Source organism: Oenanthe melanoleuca, chromosome 1 (assembly GCF_029582105.1).
Source record: "Oenanthe melanoleuca isolate GR-GAL-2019-014 chromosome 1, OMel1.0, whole genome shotgun sequence".
Lineage (NCBI taxonomy): Eukaryota > Metazoa > Chordata > Aves > Passeriformes > Muscicapidae > Oenanthe > Oenanthe melanoleuca.
In genome coordinates, this window is record NC_079333.1 from 45,462,253 (window position 1) to 45,478,343 (window position 16,091).

The 16,091-nt window shown below is 36.2% G+C and overlaps 1 protein-coding gene across 2 annotated transcripts in view; it reads right to left on the reverse strand.

Moving 5' to 3' along the window:
• Positions 1–5,121: 5,121 nt before the first annotated feature.
• Positions 5,122–16,091, reverse strand: part of USP12 (ubiquitin specific peptidase 12) — a 31,587-nt gene continuing 20,617 nt past the window's right edge. For both annotated transcript variants that reach the window (XM_056496353.1, XM_056496361.1), the window contains 5 exons: positions 12,878–12,954; positions 12,608–12,691; positions 10,168–10,365; positions 8,304–8,382; positions 5,122–7,729 (listed from right to left, as the gene is read on the reverse strand). In XM_056496353.1, the coding sequence (XP_056352328.1) occupies positions 7,628–7,729; positions 8,304–8,382; positions 10,168–10,365; positions 12,608–12,691; positions 12,878–12,954 (540 nt within the window). In that variant the 3' untranslated portion in view covers positions 5,122–7,627. The remainder of the gene's footprint in view (positions 7,730–8,303; positions 8,383–10,167; positions 10,366–12,607; positions 12,692–12,877; positions 12,955–16,091) is intronic.

Genomic DNA, 16,091 nt, shown 5'->3' on the forward strand with positions numbered 1-16,091 from the left:
GATTTACATATAATTATCTAGACATCCACAACAGAGCAATCAGCCAAATAAATGGAATGCTAATGTGACAGCTGAATTCTAATCTCCACATCTTCCTTAATATAATTTAAAAAATAACAGCAACAATCAGAAACCAGCCTGGATACAAGGAGACTTAGAACTTTAATTCACCAAATTTAATCATCTTAAGAAGGTTTCCAGTAAATCATTAATCACAAAATACCAAAATAATTTTCAATGAAAAACACCTCAAGCCTCCAGAATTACTGTAGACCTTGCCTGCAGAGTAGGAAAAATACTTCATTGCTTTTCATTTCACCATAAAGGCAAGTCACATGCACTGAATCAGCATGTCACAAAATACCCAGGGTCATGTTGCTTTTTGAAGGTCCACATGCTCTTAGGGAGAGCTTGAAAGGTTGGCTCTCAGATATTCAAGGCCACAAACTTTCATCACTACTTGCTTCCACATGAATTATGCTTTTTTTTTTACATCATCTGTTGTCCTCATCAACAAAAATATGTAAAATACATAACTTGTATTAAATTTAATGATTAACTGGATTTTTGTAACCTTCTTGCATGTTGACCCCTGAAATCTTACTCAAACCTTAAAGGAACTAAACAAAAAAAATAAAAAAACCACAGTTCTGCTCTTAGGTAAACAGCCACAAAACATCAGGAAATGTTTTCTATGCATGCCCAGCCAGGAATGGAGATTGGAGTCAGATCAGGGTTTAATGAGATAATCGCCATGGGCAGATGCTAAAATGCCCCTCAGTTAAAAACCAGCGAACTGAGCAAGTTAGAACAAGATGTCTTGACTATGCAAACCACTGAGCATATGCTAAGCCCTTGGAGCTGCTCTGCCTGTTGCACACAAGAGGAAGAGCAGACAACCAGCTCAGGCAGCTTTCTATCCAGGCTTACCACTAACTTTGCAAGGAATGTTTTAGAAGATGCAATTTTTATCGCACTTCACAAAGGTTGCTGCAACACCAGAATACAGCAGGACAAGTGCCAGGCAGGCCAGACCTCCTGAGGTTTGTGGCAGCTGTTTGAAGTGCATTTTCTTGATGGAAAACACTGAATTGGGACTGGATTACTCAAGAATCAGCATCCCCATATAAACCCGAGATTTATCTTTTTGTGAGGGGCACAATTGGCAGCTGCATCCTCACATTCCGTCTTCTCAGTTTCCATAATGGAAGCTGGCACTTAGAGACAAATATTGCTGTGCTGTCACTATTATCCCAGGTACATTCCCTATGGAAGTTCCCAGTTGAACACACAGCTGTCTTCTGGTGTGTGTAGATGCCTCTGTACAGCAAAACCACCAGGAGATGCCAGTTTTTGGACAGGTAATGGCAGGCTGGTAATTGGTGTAATACAGACTGCCCCATCAGCCAGCCTGTCAGTTTTTAGGGATTTCAAGGCTCTGGGGCTTTTTTCATCTCACTACAATCCCTATTATCAAGCTTTTGGTACTTTTTAAATTTACTGAATTTGTTCCAAAGCAGTGTATCACTGCTTCATATTCTTCAAACATTTTCTTTACCCACTGAAACACAAAATTATTATGCATTCTACTTTTTTTAAGTGGCCAAGTTATTTTTCAATTTTTTTTTTTTTTTTTTTTTACCCCCACAAATATACATTACCTTGCACACAATCCAATAATGAATAAAGACAAAAGACAACTTAGGAACTATAATAATTTTTTTCTCCTTTTTCCTTTGGTGAATTATGAATTCTTCTGCATGAAAAATACGGGAAAAAAAGAGGCTAATTGGTGTTGTGCTATATATGTGGAACACACTTCTTGATCTCAACCTGTAGTTAATTCCCTTGAATACTCTCCAATTCAGGAAATTCACCATAATTAAACAAACAAAAAACACCTCTCCCCAAAAAAACCAAACAACCAAAAAAGAGTGAATACATAACCTATATATATTGAAATTGTACATTTAAAATTGTTTCTCTTTCATTAAAAAAAAAAAAAAAAGAATGAAAAAGAGCAGTGGTGAGTCTCAGAGGCTTGCATATGCAGCAAGTACAACCCTGATGGATGCAGTTTTCCTCCCAATATTCACTGAAGATTCTTGGTGTCTGCTCTGCAAAATGTGGGTCCTGTTAGACTGGGATTAGCAATTACAGTGACACCTCTTTGGCATCTAGCTCCTAACAGGTCTTCTCATGACCTGCTTCTGGCAGACCCCTGTGTAACATTGCCATGCCATGCCATGAAACTCTGAACAAACTCAAAAATAATCTCAAAGGCATCTTCTGCAAAACAGATTTCATTTTTCAAATATGTTTCTGATTATGCAACAATCTTAGGGAGAAACACTGCATGCCTTTCATAGTTTCCTTAAAACGAAGAGGAAAAGGGTACACCAAGGTTGCATTTGCTCAATCCCATTATTCCAATTATTTTTTATATTAAAGAGTGCTTCCACCACAGAGACATGACAATTTAGAAAATAGAAAGCACCAGATATTTTCAGTGCAAATACCTTGTATCTCATCTCTGGCATACAACTCAGTGATTTGCCAAGCATTGTCTGAGGCTGTGTATCAGCAATCTTCCTTGACACAGAAGATGCAGAGAAGACAGATGTGACATAACACTGGGATAATGAGCCTCCAGAAAGCCAAATAAATGTGTAAGCAAGGAAATGGGCAACTCGAGCTGAATGTTGTTAGCACATCTTGGAAGAGCTGACCATGGCAGCCACTGCAATGAAGCACCACTCAGTGAAACAGAGCTGAAAGAACGTAACAACCACACCTCAAAGCAGCTGATGCACATCAAGTCATGTTATGATGCATGACACTCAAATTCAGCTGATGAGCTCGAGAGCAGAGGCAGCCCTAGATACTGAATCACTTAATAATACAACATCCTAATAAAATATTTTGAGATCTTAACTATTTTTTCCTAAAATCAGTTACAGAAAATACACAAATTCCTAGTGAAGAGTCAGAAAATCTTTGTAGATCAGACCACTCAAATACTGCACTCCATGTATGCATAAATTGTTTCTGGAGGAGCGCTCATTAATACAATCATATCAACCTTAAAAATCTGTGCACAGACAGAAATTTCAAATAGATTGAAACAGAAAATTAAACACATGCACAAGGGCATGAAAAAGCCTAGAATAGCAGGATGTTTTGAGCATCCCCTCAATTCTCCGAATACCAGAAATCTGCACTAAATACAGTATTTTGTCTTTTGGGGGAAATTTGCTTTCATATGTGTTTTGTCAGTAAATAATTATAAAGCTCCTTCTCTCTATTTCCAGATAGATTCCTGCTGTGCATTCTCTTTCCTGGATTATATAACCTGCAGAATGCAGATCAAGGACACGACTGATGATCCTTCTGTAATTAGTGTTCCCTAAAGATGCCAACACGGACTCCATAACAAAGACCTGAGTACAAAGTACCTTGCTTTCTTCTGAACCCTTACAATCTTCTATGCAGGCTTCAATCACAGGCCACTAGAGAGAAAGAAAGAATATAATCTATTTGTACTTTTATTAAGAAACTCAAAGATATTACTCAGGTCATTTCAAAATTGGTGATAGCTACAGTCTTCCTTATATATCCTGCACATTCTTATAGAAGTTCCCCAAAGAATATATTTTAACAAAGACCAAATAAAATTCATTACTGCCTCACCACACCCTGTCATTAAAACTGGAAACAATGGATTTCAGAAATCTCTGTATTTAAGAGATGAAGCTTGTGATTGTTTGTGTGGTAGTTGACTTGCACAGTTCATTCAGAGCAATCAATCAGTGGCAAAGCTCTGCAAACTGAACCACCCTTGAATACAGATTATGTAGAATATTAATTCAGTCATAATTGAGTACTTGGAGGCTCACAGGTAAGGAGACTAATGTATTATACATCTCACATTATGCTCTGAGAGGTTAGAGGACTTTGAAGCCTTACAAGACCAAATCCATTAATACTGCATACTGCATTGTCAAGAGGAAAAAAACCCTGAACTCCTAAGACACAAAAACTTAAGATCAGCTCAGACAAATGTGGGGAAAAGTGGAAACCTTGCACAGCAAAGCCAAGACAGAAGCAGACAATCAATACCTTCACTGTTTAAATTTTTAGAAAAGTCATGAAAGTATCATCAATGTAATAATCCTGCAGCCCACAGATAATTAACATGGATTGAAACGTTTTCTTCTTTTAGAGATAAAGGTAAGCAAAAGAGGTGGTTTCATCTATGAGTGCAATTTCCGGAAACTGCTCTCAGACAGCTTTAAAAAACCCAAACCAACAACAAAAGGAAAACAAAAAACCAAACCCACAAATGCAAACCAACAAACTACCACCCTGTTCCACAGGGACCAAGCCAGGCTGTCCTACCCAGCTTCAAGGTGCTGCTCCAGGATAGAGATTTGTGGATCTTACATTAAGCTTGATTTAACCATTCATATACGTACCTCAACACCTAAAAGTCACAACTTCCAGGCAATGGAAGGCTACAGATACAGTCACAACTACGAACATGGCAGGATCTCAGCTGTTTGTGAAACTTCAAGTTTATTTACTTGCATTACAAAAGAAGAGTGGATTCCATGCAAAGAATGATCCCAGACCATCCATGGATACTGTAACCAGCTACAGCTTGTATTTTTTATGCTGAACTCCTGTCCTTTGTCAGTCTCTCATGTTAATGCTGTAAATACTCTCATTTTTCTTTCATTCTGTTTTCCATCCCACAAGGCAGCGATCCAAGAAATCCCTTGGGTAACTTGGACACATATTTTGTGGCAAGGTATAAATCTGGTTTTAAGGAAGAAGTCCAGGAAAAACAGTACTTAAAACTCCCTTCTCTTCTACCTCAGAGATCATGGACCTACAAAAACTACTCCTAGAGAAGCACATCATCCAAAACACAGCTGTGATTTCCCTAACAACACATCGAGTGAGATACTTAATGCAGTGTATTTAAACACATTTCTCTGCCCAGGGCTCAGGGCAGTTGGCTTAATACAGCAAATTCCACATAGTTTTCTTTTTTTTAAACATTATAAAGTACAAGAGGCAGCTGACTGACCATCTGGGCTCCACAAAGGATACAGTATGTATCTTTTAGAGAACATAACTTTATTTAATAGAAGTTTTTTGCTCCAATATACAAAATAAGGGACTGCAATCCCAATTAACATTTACATAGTTACACAGCAAATAAATTCCACCATTTACAACAACTGACAACTTTCCCACACTCCTCACTGTATTACAGTCAAGAAAAAATCCTATAACATTTTACATACCAATCAGTTATATTTCGTATTTCTGTCTCTTTTAATTTTAATTTGCAGTTTCTGACATCAGTTTAATTAAGGACTTACAATTATTTCAGCTGCACTAAAAGAAAAACTAAATATATAATTTGGAATGCTACCTGAAAACCCCTATACAAAATAAAAGTCAGCATCTTATAAAAATACATAGCAGGAGTAAAACCAGTAAAACAACAAAAATGTTTTGAATTTTGTTAAGGTATAAAACATTTATCAACTAGCCTCAGCTTTTAACAACATTAAAACAAAAGAAAAGAAAGAAAATATAAAAAAGAAAAAATACCAAACAAATTAGCAAAAGGTAATATGACAGTTCTTTTGCAATACTGTACCTTTAGTATGCAAAGGACTTCATCCTTCTGACATGCACCATTATTGAACTGATCTACCCCTTTAACCCTTTTTCTATTGAAAGCCAAAAATCGATGTTAACATTATTTGAATCATTTCAGAAAAATCCAATCCTATTTTTCTGCACCTCCCAAAATATTTAGGCTTTACTTTACAATGCTGGTAGTTTAATCATGATACATAATCTTCTATAAAAGAATTCCAGCCAAACCAAGGCATTAGAAACTCTGCATCTTACAAAAGCGATTTGTTATAGTATGACAGCTGCTAAATAGCCCAATTTATTTAGTGACCCTGTTAAAGATTTGTTCAACTGAGTGAATAGGTGAAGTCATTTCCTGAGCTAAAAGATACAGGTAAGTAAATAGTCAGTTATAGCAGCAGACAGGAGACATTCTTTTTAAAAGTTGTAACATTATCAATAATAACCTTAGAAAATTACAGTAATGTAAAAATCACCAGCTGACAAGGGAGTGACAAGGACATCCAAGACCTGATTGCCATAATCTGGAATGCACATCCAATGACCTTCCAGAAATTACATTCAGCTACTGTCAGACAGTGTACTCCTAACTGAAGAATGTCAAATAGTTCACCTTTCTTCCAGATCAGGTGTTTTGTCAAGATTTAATTCTTAATGCTGTTTCATAAACCTAAAGTAAGGTAAACTGCTTAGTTTCAAAAATTCCCACTATACAGGACTTACATATTATTACTTTTACAGGAATGTGGTATCTTCAGTCTCATGAAATTCCAAAACTATTTCTTCTTACTATTCAGATTTAATTTATGTTTAATTTATGAAGCTGATCTGCTTTTAGAAGAGGAAATAATATTCTTAAAATTGTTTACTTTGATCCAAATCATTCTAATTTGCCTAGAGTATGACCCATTACCAATCAAAAAACTACAAAGATCAGTATACCACTACTGCACCAACATTTTCTTATGATTTAAGTCTTTTACATAATCATTTGATCACTTTTTTCACCCTTTAATGGGAAGAGTCTATTCTGATTTAATTAAATCAAGTACCTGAGTTAGATACCAGTTCCTCCAGAAGGAAATCTCTCTTCTGTGTTACAAATTTATTTTAGATATCATAGGCATTGCTTTTGTAATTTTTGTCTCTCCTTTAATATTTAAACATAATTAGTTTAAATTGAAATGAATATATAAAATTTCCAATATTTGTTAGAATAAAGGACAATACACAACATACTAAGTTACAATAATTTATAAATAAAAATAAACTATTACAAACCAAATCTTTCCCCATAGGGAGATTAAAAGCCATAATCTTGACTGATTGTTCCCGATCACACATTATAAATAATGTAAGCTTCTCCAGAGAAGCAAAGCATCCTTGCCTCCCTGACACCAGTTTACACCTCCAGTTAAACCACTTCCATCAAGAAGGCAATTGAGTTGGGCCCAGACATAACTTCTTGCTTACATGTTAACCCTTCAAACCTCATTCTGTCAAACTTAAGCACAGGAAACTCACTTCACAGGGAATCCTTTACCTTTTATACACAAAGCCTGTATCAAATACAGATTTCTAATGCTCCTTACTGCACCAGTCTGGCAGCAAAGTGAGAACCTGATTCAAAGGCCACTGAAGCCCATGGAAGGCTTCAATGGGCTTTGAACTAGGACCACAGAGATGGTATTCCCCAAAGGAAAGCTCCTGCAGGAGTGGCTGGTATCTCTTTTTGCTTATGGGATGCAGTGGAGATGTGCAGTCAGCATGATACCTGAGCAAATAAAATAAAAACGATACAAAAGTTTTAAGAACCCCCAAACTCTTTACTCAGTTGTGTGCAAACTGTGCTATTGCCCCTAGAGCTCCCTGCTTTCCTTCTCTTCAGTGCTTGCTCCATTCCAGGATAGAGATGTGAGACACAAAAATCTCTCTTCACACCAGCTCCCCCTCAGTCCCGCGACTGATAGAAGAGGATGTAACCAGACTCAGAGTTCTTTGAGATGTCTGATGTCAACCCGTAGAATTCTTCAATAGCTTGTGCATCAATTTTCTGGATGTAAAAACACAAAAAATTGAAAAAATCGAAGGAGGAATGTCTTGCGTAATGTACACATAAAATTAGGTTCCACTCTAAAAGTTATTGTCAAATCAAATTAACTTTTACATAATTACATAAAACAATAAAATCCAAATAATTCTTAAACTTGTTATGTTTCAGCTTCCCCTCAGCCATCAACTGCACAGAGGGTAGCAGCTATGTATGTTTTATATATAAAACATATGCTTTATATATAAATTTTTAAGTGTTGTTGTAAGTATTGCATTAAGTTCCTATGTATTATAATTGAAAATCCAATTTATCTATATCATTATTTGTCTTCTTGCCATAGAATAGTTTATTAAACAATGGTGAAAAAGGGGTCATAAACAAAAGAGGTTCTTTTAAGTATAAGAGCCTAAATGCAATTCAAAGTGTTGTGCAATCAAATTGTAAGGCACAGCTCTGCATACACAGTTATTCCTCATTTAGGCTGGGGCTGAAGCCTCTTTCCATCAGCACACAGTCATTCTACTTTAAATTATCATATCCACAAGGGGAGTGCACATGCTCTGGCTGGGCTTACCTCAACAATATCATCATCAAAAAGCAACCAAAAATCATGACTCTTCACTATTGCAATATAATGTCCTCTGTTAGGGCCACTGTAAAATAAAATTAGGAGAGAACATAAACTATAACATACATATATGTGGAGATGCATTCCCTGTCATTATTTTTCTTGTAGAAAAGCAATACTTAACAGTAATTAAAATGGCTACCACTACAATTTCTGTTTGGATGTGTCAATTTTTTTTTTTTTTCATTCTCTAATTACGTCATCTTCATAATATGGTCTTACTTACTATGCTAAATAAAGGATTATAATTTCAAATAAGGAATGAGCAGCACAGGCACTGAAAATATAAATTAAATTAACAGAGACAGAGAAGTGAAATCAAGAAAGTATTCTGATATTTCATAGAACAGATCCCAAACTACTTGTGATCTTCAGAAAGAAAAAAGCCTGTAGAGCTGCTGCTCATGTACAGTCTCTTTATCTGGTACACTGCAAAAAGAAACTGAATTAAACTGCCAGTATAGGAGTTTCAAGAAGCTCAGCCATGAGAAGGGCTCCCAATCAAAACTCTTACAATGCCTCTTGTCTGCCTTTTCAGTTATGGCAGACAAAAAATTTCTCCAGGACTATGCCAGAAGAAATAACCCACCAAAACTTTAGGAGTATCTTATTTCTCATCAGGTTTCAAGTAAGAAAACAGCACAATTTCTCAAACAGCTGAACACTACAACTGAAAGTGAGTAACTGAGTTAAAACAGCTCTGGAACTGCCATAACTGCTAGAAGCACTGCTATGGTTTTTGTGCCCAGATCAGGGAGGGAAGGTTGCCATCCCTGAGGGAGATGTCTGTGTGCCAGAACACCATGAAAACAGGGGCCAGTTCATCCTTTCCAACAATCTCCTGCCCATGGTTCCAGAAACAGAGAAGTCCCCAAGACTGCAGCTTCAATGAGGGAGGCAGAAATGGTCAGAATGGGCAGAAAGAATTTCCCTTATGATCCAGAACACGAATGTCCTAAAAACTATGGCACAAAGGCTCATTTTCCAAAATTGTCCAATCTGAGATCCATTTATCTTACCTCTACTCTTTTGTCACTGTGAGAGCACTGAATAACTGGAACAAACTGCCCACAGAGAAAGTGAAATTAGGATTCCTAGTTATGAAACTGGGACCAGTGCAACCTAATCTAATGTCAAAGTTATCCTGCTTTGAGTTTTAGTATTTAACCTCATGACATAAATTGTTCTTTGACTCTAGATGTCAAACTGTAATTTTCAACTTTGGGGTTTTTATCTACTCTGTAAGCAGTTTGTAGAAGACCCTGGTTTTAAGCCTTGAAGCCACAAGAATGTTTGTTGAATATAGCAAAATCAAATACAAATCTAACAATCCTATTTTGAAAGCAATGAAACAAAATGATCAACAAAACTCATAATATATTAATATATTTCAGAAAATGCTGCTCAAGCCTTAAGAAAAAAAAGCACACCCCAAAGGAAATGCTTTATTAACTAATCTTTCTATATTGTTTTCCTTCCCAAGAAAGCTTTTTCCCTTAGAAACTGTTTTTAAATATTACATGATATTGTGCATTTTTTGTTGTTTTTTTAAAAACATAGTTAATTTAATATAAAAATCTGTAATGAGAAATAGAGTTACCACTTTTCACAATGATCTGGCAAAGCAACAAGGCTATAATTTCTGTCAGGACTGGTAGTTTCTCCCAAAAATACCTTTTTTCCTAAAAAAGTTTTCTTTTTAAAGAGGTCTTTAAATGCTATTGATTTATATGATACTGGATGCTTTGTGTTGTCCTTTTAAGCACAGTAAGCTTACAGAAAATCTCTTGCTTAAAACAAGAGTTATTACCTTCCACAATGAACTACCACAGCAACAAGGTCATACATTCTGTCAGGATTGGTGGCATCTCCTGAGGTGTTAAATAAACGAAGCTCTAAAGGAAAAACTACTCTATAAGAGAGTTTTGTGTATCGATGCAGCTGATCCATGTACTTAAATCTCTTCAAATGGAGAGCTAGAATCATAGGCAGCTTTTTTACTTTCATCCTGAAAAAAGAACAAACCCCAAAAAACAGTAGTATTTCAAATATTCATCCAAAACATTCAGTCAGTATCAATAAACAAGAAATTTGCTTTACTGAAGTCTTTAAAAACCTCTGCAAGTATTAAAAGAAGCCAAAATAATCAACTATTTAAAAGTATACTGTGTTGCTAAACTAAAGGGAGATTTTTAACTGAAAGAGAGAGAGAACTGAAAATGCATAAAAGCAGCCATGATGAACTCACATAGTAGTTTAGACATAAAGGGCACATAGCACAGAATTCAACTTTTAAATGTATCTACCCATAGCTTCCCAGAGCACCCAAAAGCAAAACCTAGATCCCACTTGATATGCAGTGCAGGTATTGGAACAGAGCTATTTAATAGGTCCTGTTCCAGCTGAATTTCCCAGCAAACCAGCCAAGCCAAACAAGCTCTTTAAAATAAGCTTTGTTACACCACTTTGTCACATAAGTATTACTCCCAGTTTTCCTAGCCACTCATTTCCAAGCCATTCATCTAGAATTTCCAAGGAACACAAATAGCCCTCTGTTATCCACCTACCTCCTGCTATCCAAACAAGATAAGGCTGTGTTCTGGCACAATAATTTTGTACAAATGTTGCAGCAATGTTTTATGGCAGTCAAAGCCAGAAAGTGAATTAGTTTTACTGAGAGCTCAATAGCCCCTTTTCCCTAGCATGAGGGAGATGTCACATCAGTGCCTATAAATCCTCCTCAGCCAACCACAGCAGGCCTGGCAGCAAACACAGATTTCCAAATCTTTGGGCAATACACTTGTCAACCCTAAAAGAAAAACCAAACTAGAGCTCTCTGCTTCTTGGCACAGTGAAGTTCCTCAGATCAGCACAGTGCTGACTTCTCAAACTTTCAGCCCCAAAAGGCAGCTCAAAAGTCTCTGCAATGCAACAAGCCCAGTTTTCAGACATGTCTATTAAGACCATACTTCCAGAATGTCATGACATTTGTAAAAGACAACCTTTTTTCAAAAGCTAGGGGACTGTGAACAAATTCCTTGATAACTCATCTGCCCACAAGGGAACTAGGAAATGAAAACAGCTGGAGCAGGGCAGAAAGATGACAGAAGCAGCTATTTTTTAGGGAGAGTTACGTTTTTGTTATATTATGGCTATAATTTCTGCTCTCTTTTCAAAACTAAGTCTTTCCCTTGTAATGTGTGTTTGGTAAAAGGAGCTCTTTCAATAGTGAAGAAATTTGGGAGACCATCTTTGCTAGCTGAGTAGTTCCCATCACAGATAAACTGCTTTAAAGAGGTGGAAGAAAAATATGACTGCAGTGAAACAGAACTTACACTCCACATGAAACCCAAAATACAAACAATCAAAGCTGTGTTTTGCCAGTATGGAAGTGCCTATAGTACAGGTTTATGTCAACCCAGTTCAAATTGGTCAGGGATCACATAACCACCCACACAGAAAAATAGCTCAGGCTGGATTCACAACCCCTACCAGACACCAATTAGCAAGCTTAAGCAATGTGTGAAGGCAGACTTGGCAGATGAGATATGCAGAAGCTGTGTGTGCAATCTATGGTAAACCACATAACCAGCAGCAGTGGTATAACCAGAAGAGCATGTCAGAGTTCCCACTCCTTTAGCAGTACACAACTTGACAGGTTTTTCAAAGGTGTAAACAAGACTAGAATTATTAGGCAGACAAGAATTGTTTTTAAACAAACAATAATGATTTTCAAGCTTCCATAGAGCTTGTGATAATTTTCAGGAGCACTGTTTAGCACAACTGATCAAACACGTTTAAGAAATCAGAAACTCAGTTAAACAACAATAGTTAGAAAAAGTGCCATCAAACTGATTCTTTCAGCAACTGGAAAAATTATTTTCAAAACAAAACTAAGTTTAAAAAGTCACATGCAATCAATGCCAATTATCTTTGATTAGTCACTGACAGTTTAACTTGGCTTTTTATACTTATTTTTGGCCTTAAGACTATTCATTTTCTCATTTGTAAAATAAATAATGACCAAAGGAGTACCAAAATGCTTTACATGGATTCTCACTAATGCAAAGAGACAGATTGAATTCTAGCAAGAGGAATGAAGACAAGTTACTTTTAAGTGGAAGAAGAGTAGAAAATTAGGGGGAAAAGGGTGTTGTCTCCTTGACACACACACACACACACACAAAAGAATACCAGAGTATTTTCATTAAATGCATGGGTGATTTTTCTCCTCCCTAACTGTGATGTACCTTTTATGTGCTTCTTGCTTACTGCGACATTCTTCACAGTAATACTTGTATTCACTGCACAGAGTTTCTGTGTTGCTGAAACCCCTGAGTGAAAAAAGAAAGCTGTAAATACTTGCTTTTTCATATGAAACATCCACATAAATGTACAGTATCAACACAGCTTTATACACTTAAATCTACATAAGATAGAATGTCAGCTTTTAGGGTTTTTTCCTGCTTTCTGGGTAACAGGTAAAGAAAAATCAAAAAAATTTGGGCTTTTGTGCCTACCTTAAACAATGAGTGATTGAAGTATTCTGCTCCACATCAACTGAAAGGTCTAGGAAGTCTTCATCCTTGCTGCTTACCTGCATGAAAAGAAGACCCAACACAGTTAAAACAAACACTAATTTTTACCTCTGTTTTTCAGAACCACTTTCTATTGACAGAATGCATCTTTTACCTTATAACATCCTTTTAAAAATTTTTGCAAGTGGCCTGTCTATTTCAAAGATTTGTTATATTTTCTGATTTTTTCTAAAGATACTCAATGTCACTCATGAGAATGTCCTTTGTCTAGATTCAGAAGTAAATGCTTTTGGAAAAGATTCCTGGCTGCAGTTTCTTGATTGAATGAAGGAAAATTGAAATGGCTACAGGGAAATAATTTAAGTTGATCTTTTAAACATATGAGATTTATGTTCCCTTTTCAACTCAGAATAAAAAAATGTGGAAAGTTGTTCTCTGATAATCAAGACATGAGAAACACATAGCTCCTAAGGACAGTGTACATGGAGAAAAAATGAAAAAAGCAGATGGTCAAGACAACTATATTTGAGAATTAATACCACAGGGCAAATCCAAACACTCAGGAAATTAAGTTGAAAGCTTCTGTTAATACCAACGAAAGGACTGGGCTCCCAATGTTCTAGTCTAGAACATTGCACTGTTCCTAGTAGTTCCAAGAGTTGAGTGTGCATGAGAAAAAATGCCACTGTGTCAGTACACATCGTTTCTACTGCAATATTCAGATGCTCAAGTGTAGTGTTCATACTTTTGGAGAGATCACATATGGAAAACTTCCAAAATGTTTAGAGTGGGAAAAAAACCAGCCACCTGCATCTTCACTGTGCTGCACATTCCCTGTATTCAGGAAGGTATTATGGTTTAGTTGTGTGGACAATTCTTCAAAATATCCCCGTGCAAATCACTCTTGGAATTATCAGACCTGCGTTTATAACACTAAGAACTCTGGCAGAAATCATCGTAACTGGGGATTAAGAATGGCTCAGAGGAAAAAAAAAAATCACTTCTAGAAAATACTCTGCTACTGCAGTCTTCAGCTAGTATAGCTGGAATTAGGGATTCATGTGACCAGTGTTATTCAGACATGCAATTAGATAATTCTTCCTCTTTTGGTCTAATCTAAGAAAATGACGTGAAACAATAGAGATTTCACAAGCAGCTTTATTCCACACAGAAGCTGTAAGGGCAGAGAGGATATGGAGAAGAGGGAAGGGATGTGTTCTACTTGGTTAAGAAGAGATTGGTACTGAAAACAGAAGTTTTGCAAAAGAATAATTTCCATTTCCTGTGATAATATGGCCTTAAAACACCTCACCCAGGTTAGCCAGCTCACTGTGCACTTAGGATCATGAGGAACCATTAAAGGCTTTATTGCAAGAATAGCCAAGTGGATTTTTCCTGTTTATGTTCCTGATTTATAAATTGCTGTTCTTAAGATTCTTTGAGCCGTAGCGATTTAACGGATTTTTTTCAACATAAACTCATAGTTTTAATTTAAAAAAATAAAAGCCACTCTAGAGTCTTACAACCCTCCCTCCTCCTTTTTGTAAAGGTTCCATTTCAAATAAACATCACTAAGCTTCTTAGACTGCAATCAGCAATGCTATATATTTTAATCATCTATAGAATCAAAAAAAAGATGGGCATGATCAGAAAACCTTATTACTTGCAGAATCGAGCCCTGATGTACTCAAAAAGCTGTCTGAGTGTTCCTAACAGGAACATTTGAGTAATAGTGAGGAATTTGGATGTTACAGTGCTCTGGCTGAAGAGGACGGTGTGCTGTTCTCACATCAAGGACATAATCTGCACCCACACAGCTCAGCTATACTCTGATGACCAAAGCTGCACAGAACACAAAGCTCAGAAGGCTGACACTCACAGAATCCATTATTTCTTACAGTTGGGAATTTCACTGGCAATGTGAATCTGCCCACTGGCAGAAGAGCTCTTGCAGCTATAGACTGCCATTTGTGCTAAAACAGAAAGTAGCTTTAAAGAAGCGGAAACAAAGTGTGTGATTAATCTTGGTTTAAAAAAAAAAAAAAAAAAAAAAAAAGAGAGAAATCAAAATTGGGCACAGCGACATGCTCTACAGTTATTGCCTTCTCTCAGTCTAAAGCAGAATGGAGCCAAAGAATTTTATGCCTTGTAGAGTCATTTGAAGCCAAGAGCAAGACCATGACCTGGACATGGTGGTGATATGGTGGTTTTGACCATTTACTGTATTTCTCTGTAGAAGTACTGGCCACATTTAGCTGTTGGAAATTTAATCTTAATGAAGCCAGTTACAATACTTTCTGGTTTACTGTTATTCTTCCTTAAATGATGAGAGAAATCTGTAAAACCAATTAACTTCTAGACCATTTCTATAAATTAGACATGAAATTGACATTCACTTCATCATTCTGCCTCTATCAAGGAAGGGAGAAAGCATTATAAAGAGAAATCACATTAAAAACATGTAAAAACAACTTACAATTCTTTTGTAACATATTGTTGCTCAATTTACAACACAAATCTTTGTTAAAAAATCATATCTATGTTCCATATACTCCATAGTCCATACTTAAATTAAGGATGCATCTATAGCCAGTTCAATTTTTATCTTTAGGACAGGCTAATGAAACAGTGCATCTGGAAAGATGTTCTTTCCACAACCAGGACAACTAAAATTAGAATAAAATTTTGCTCATTTTAGGAACATTGAGGTTTGTCTAATTAGAAGATGACTGCCATTTTGAGCAAAGATATATGTTATGCTTTTTATTTAAATATACAATAAATTTCCAATTTAAATTAAAAATATACTGGGGTTATTATGTTGTCATTAAGAAGCAGTAATTCATCCACTATTGCTTGAATTCTTGTACATGAGCTATATCCAAGTAGTCCTAACATTTTAACTTGTATTTCTAAACACTGCAAGAATCTAAATGCCGATAGCTTCTAATAAACATCAAAACAATCACATATACTCAGTATTTTTGAAAATAAGACACTATACACAGTAGTATTACCCATGTAATGTATCTAAATGTGCTTCTAAGTGCTTATTTCCAGGTCACTGTGTTTTAGACACAAGGTGATAAAAGACAGAAACTGATAAAACAGTTTTCAGATTACTTTGATTATTATCTTGTTCCGCAATAGCTGAGTATTTCTACTAGCTACAGCTAATAGAAAAAAAGAACCTGAG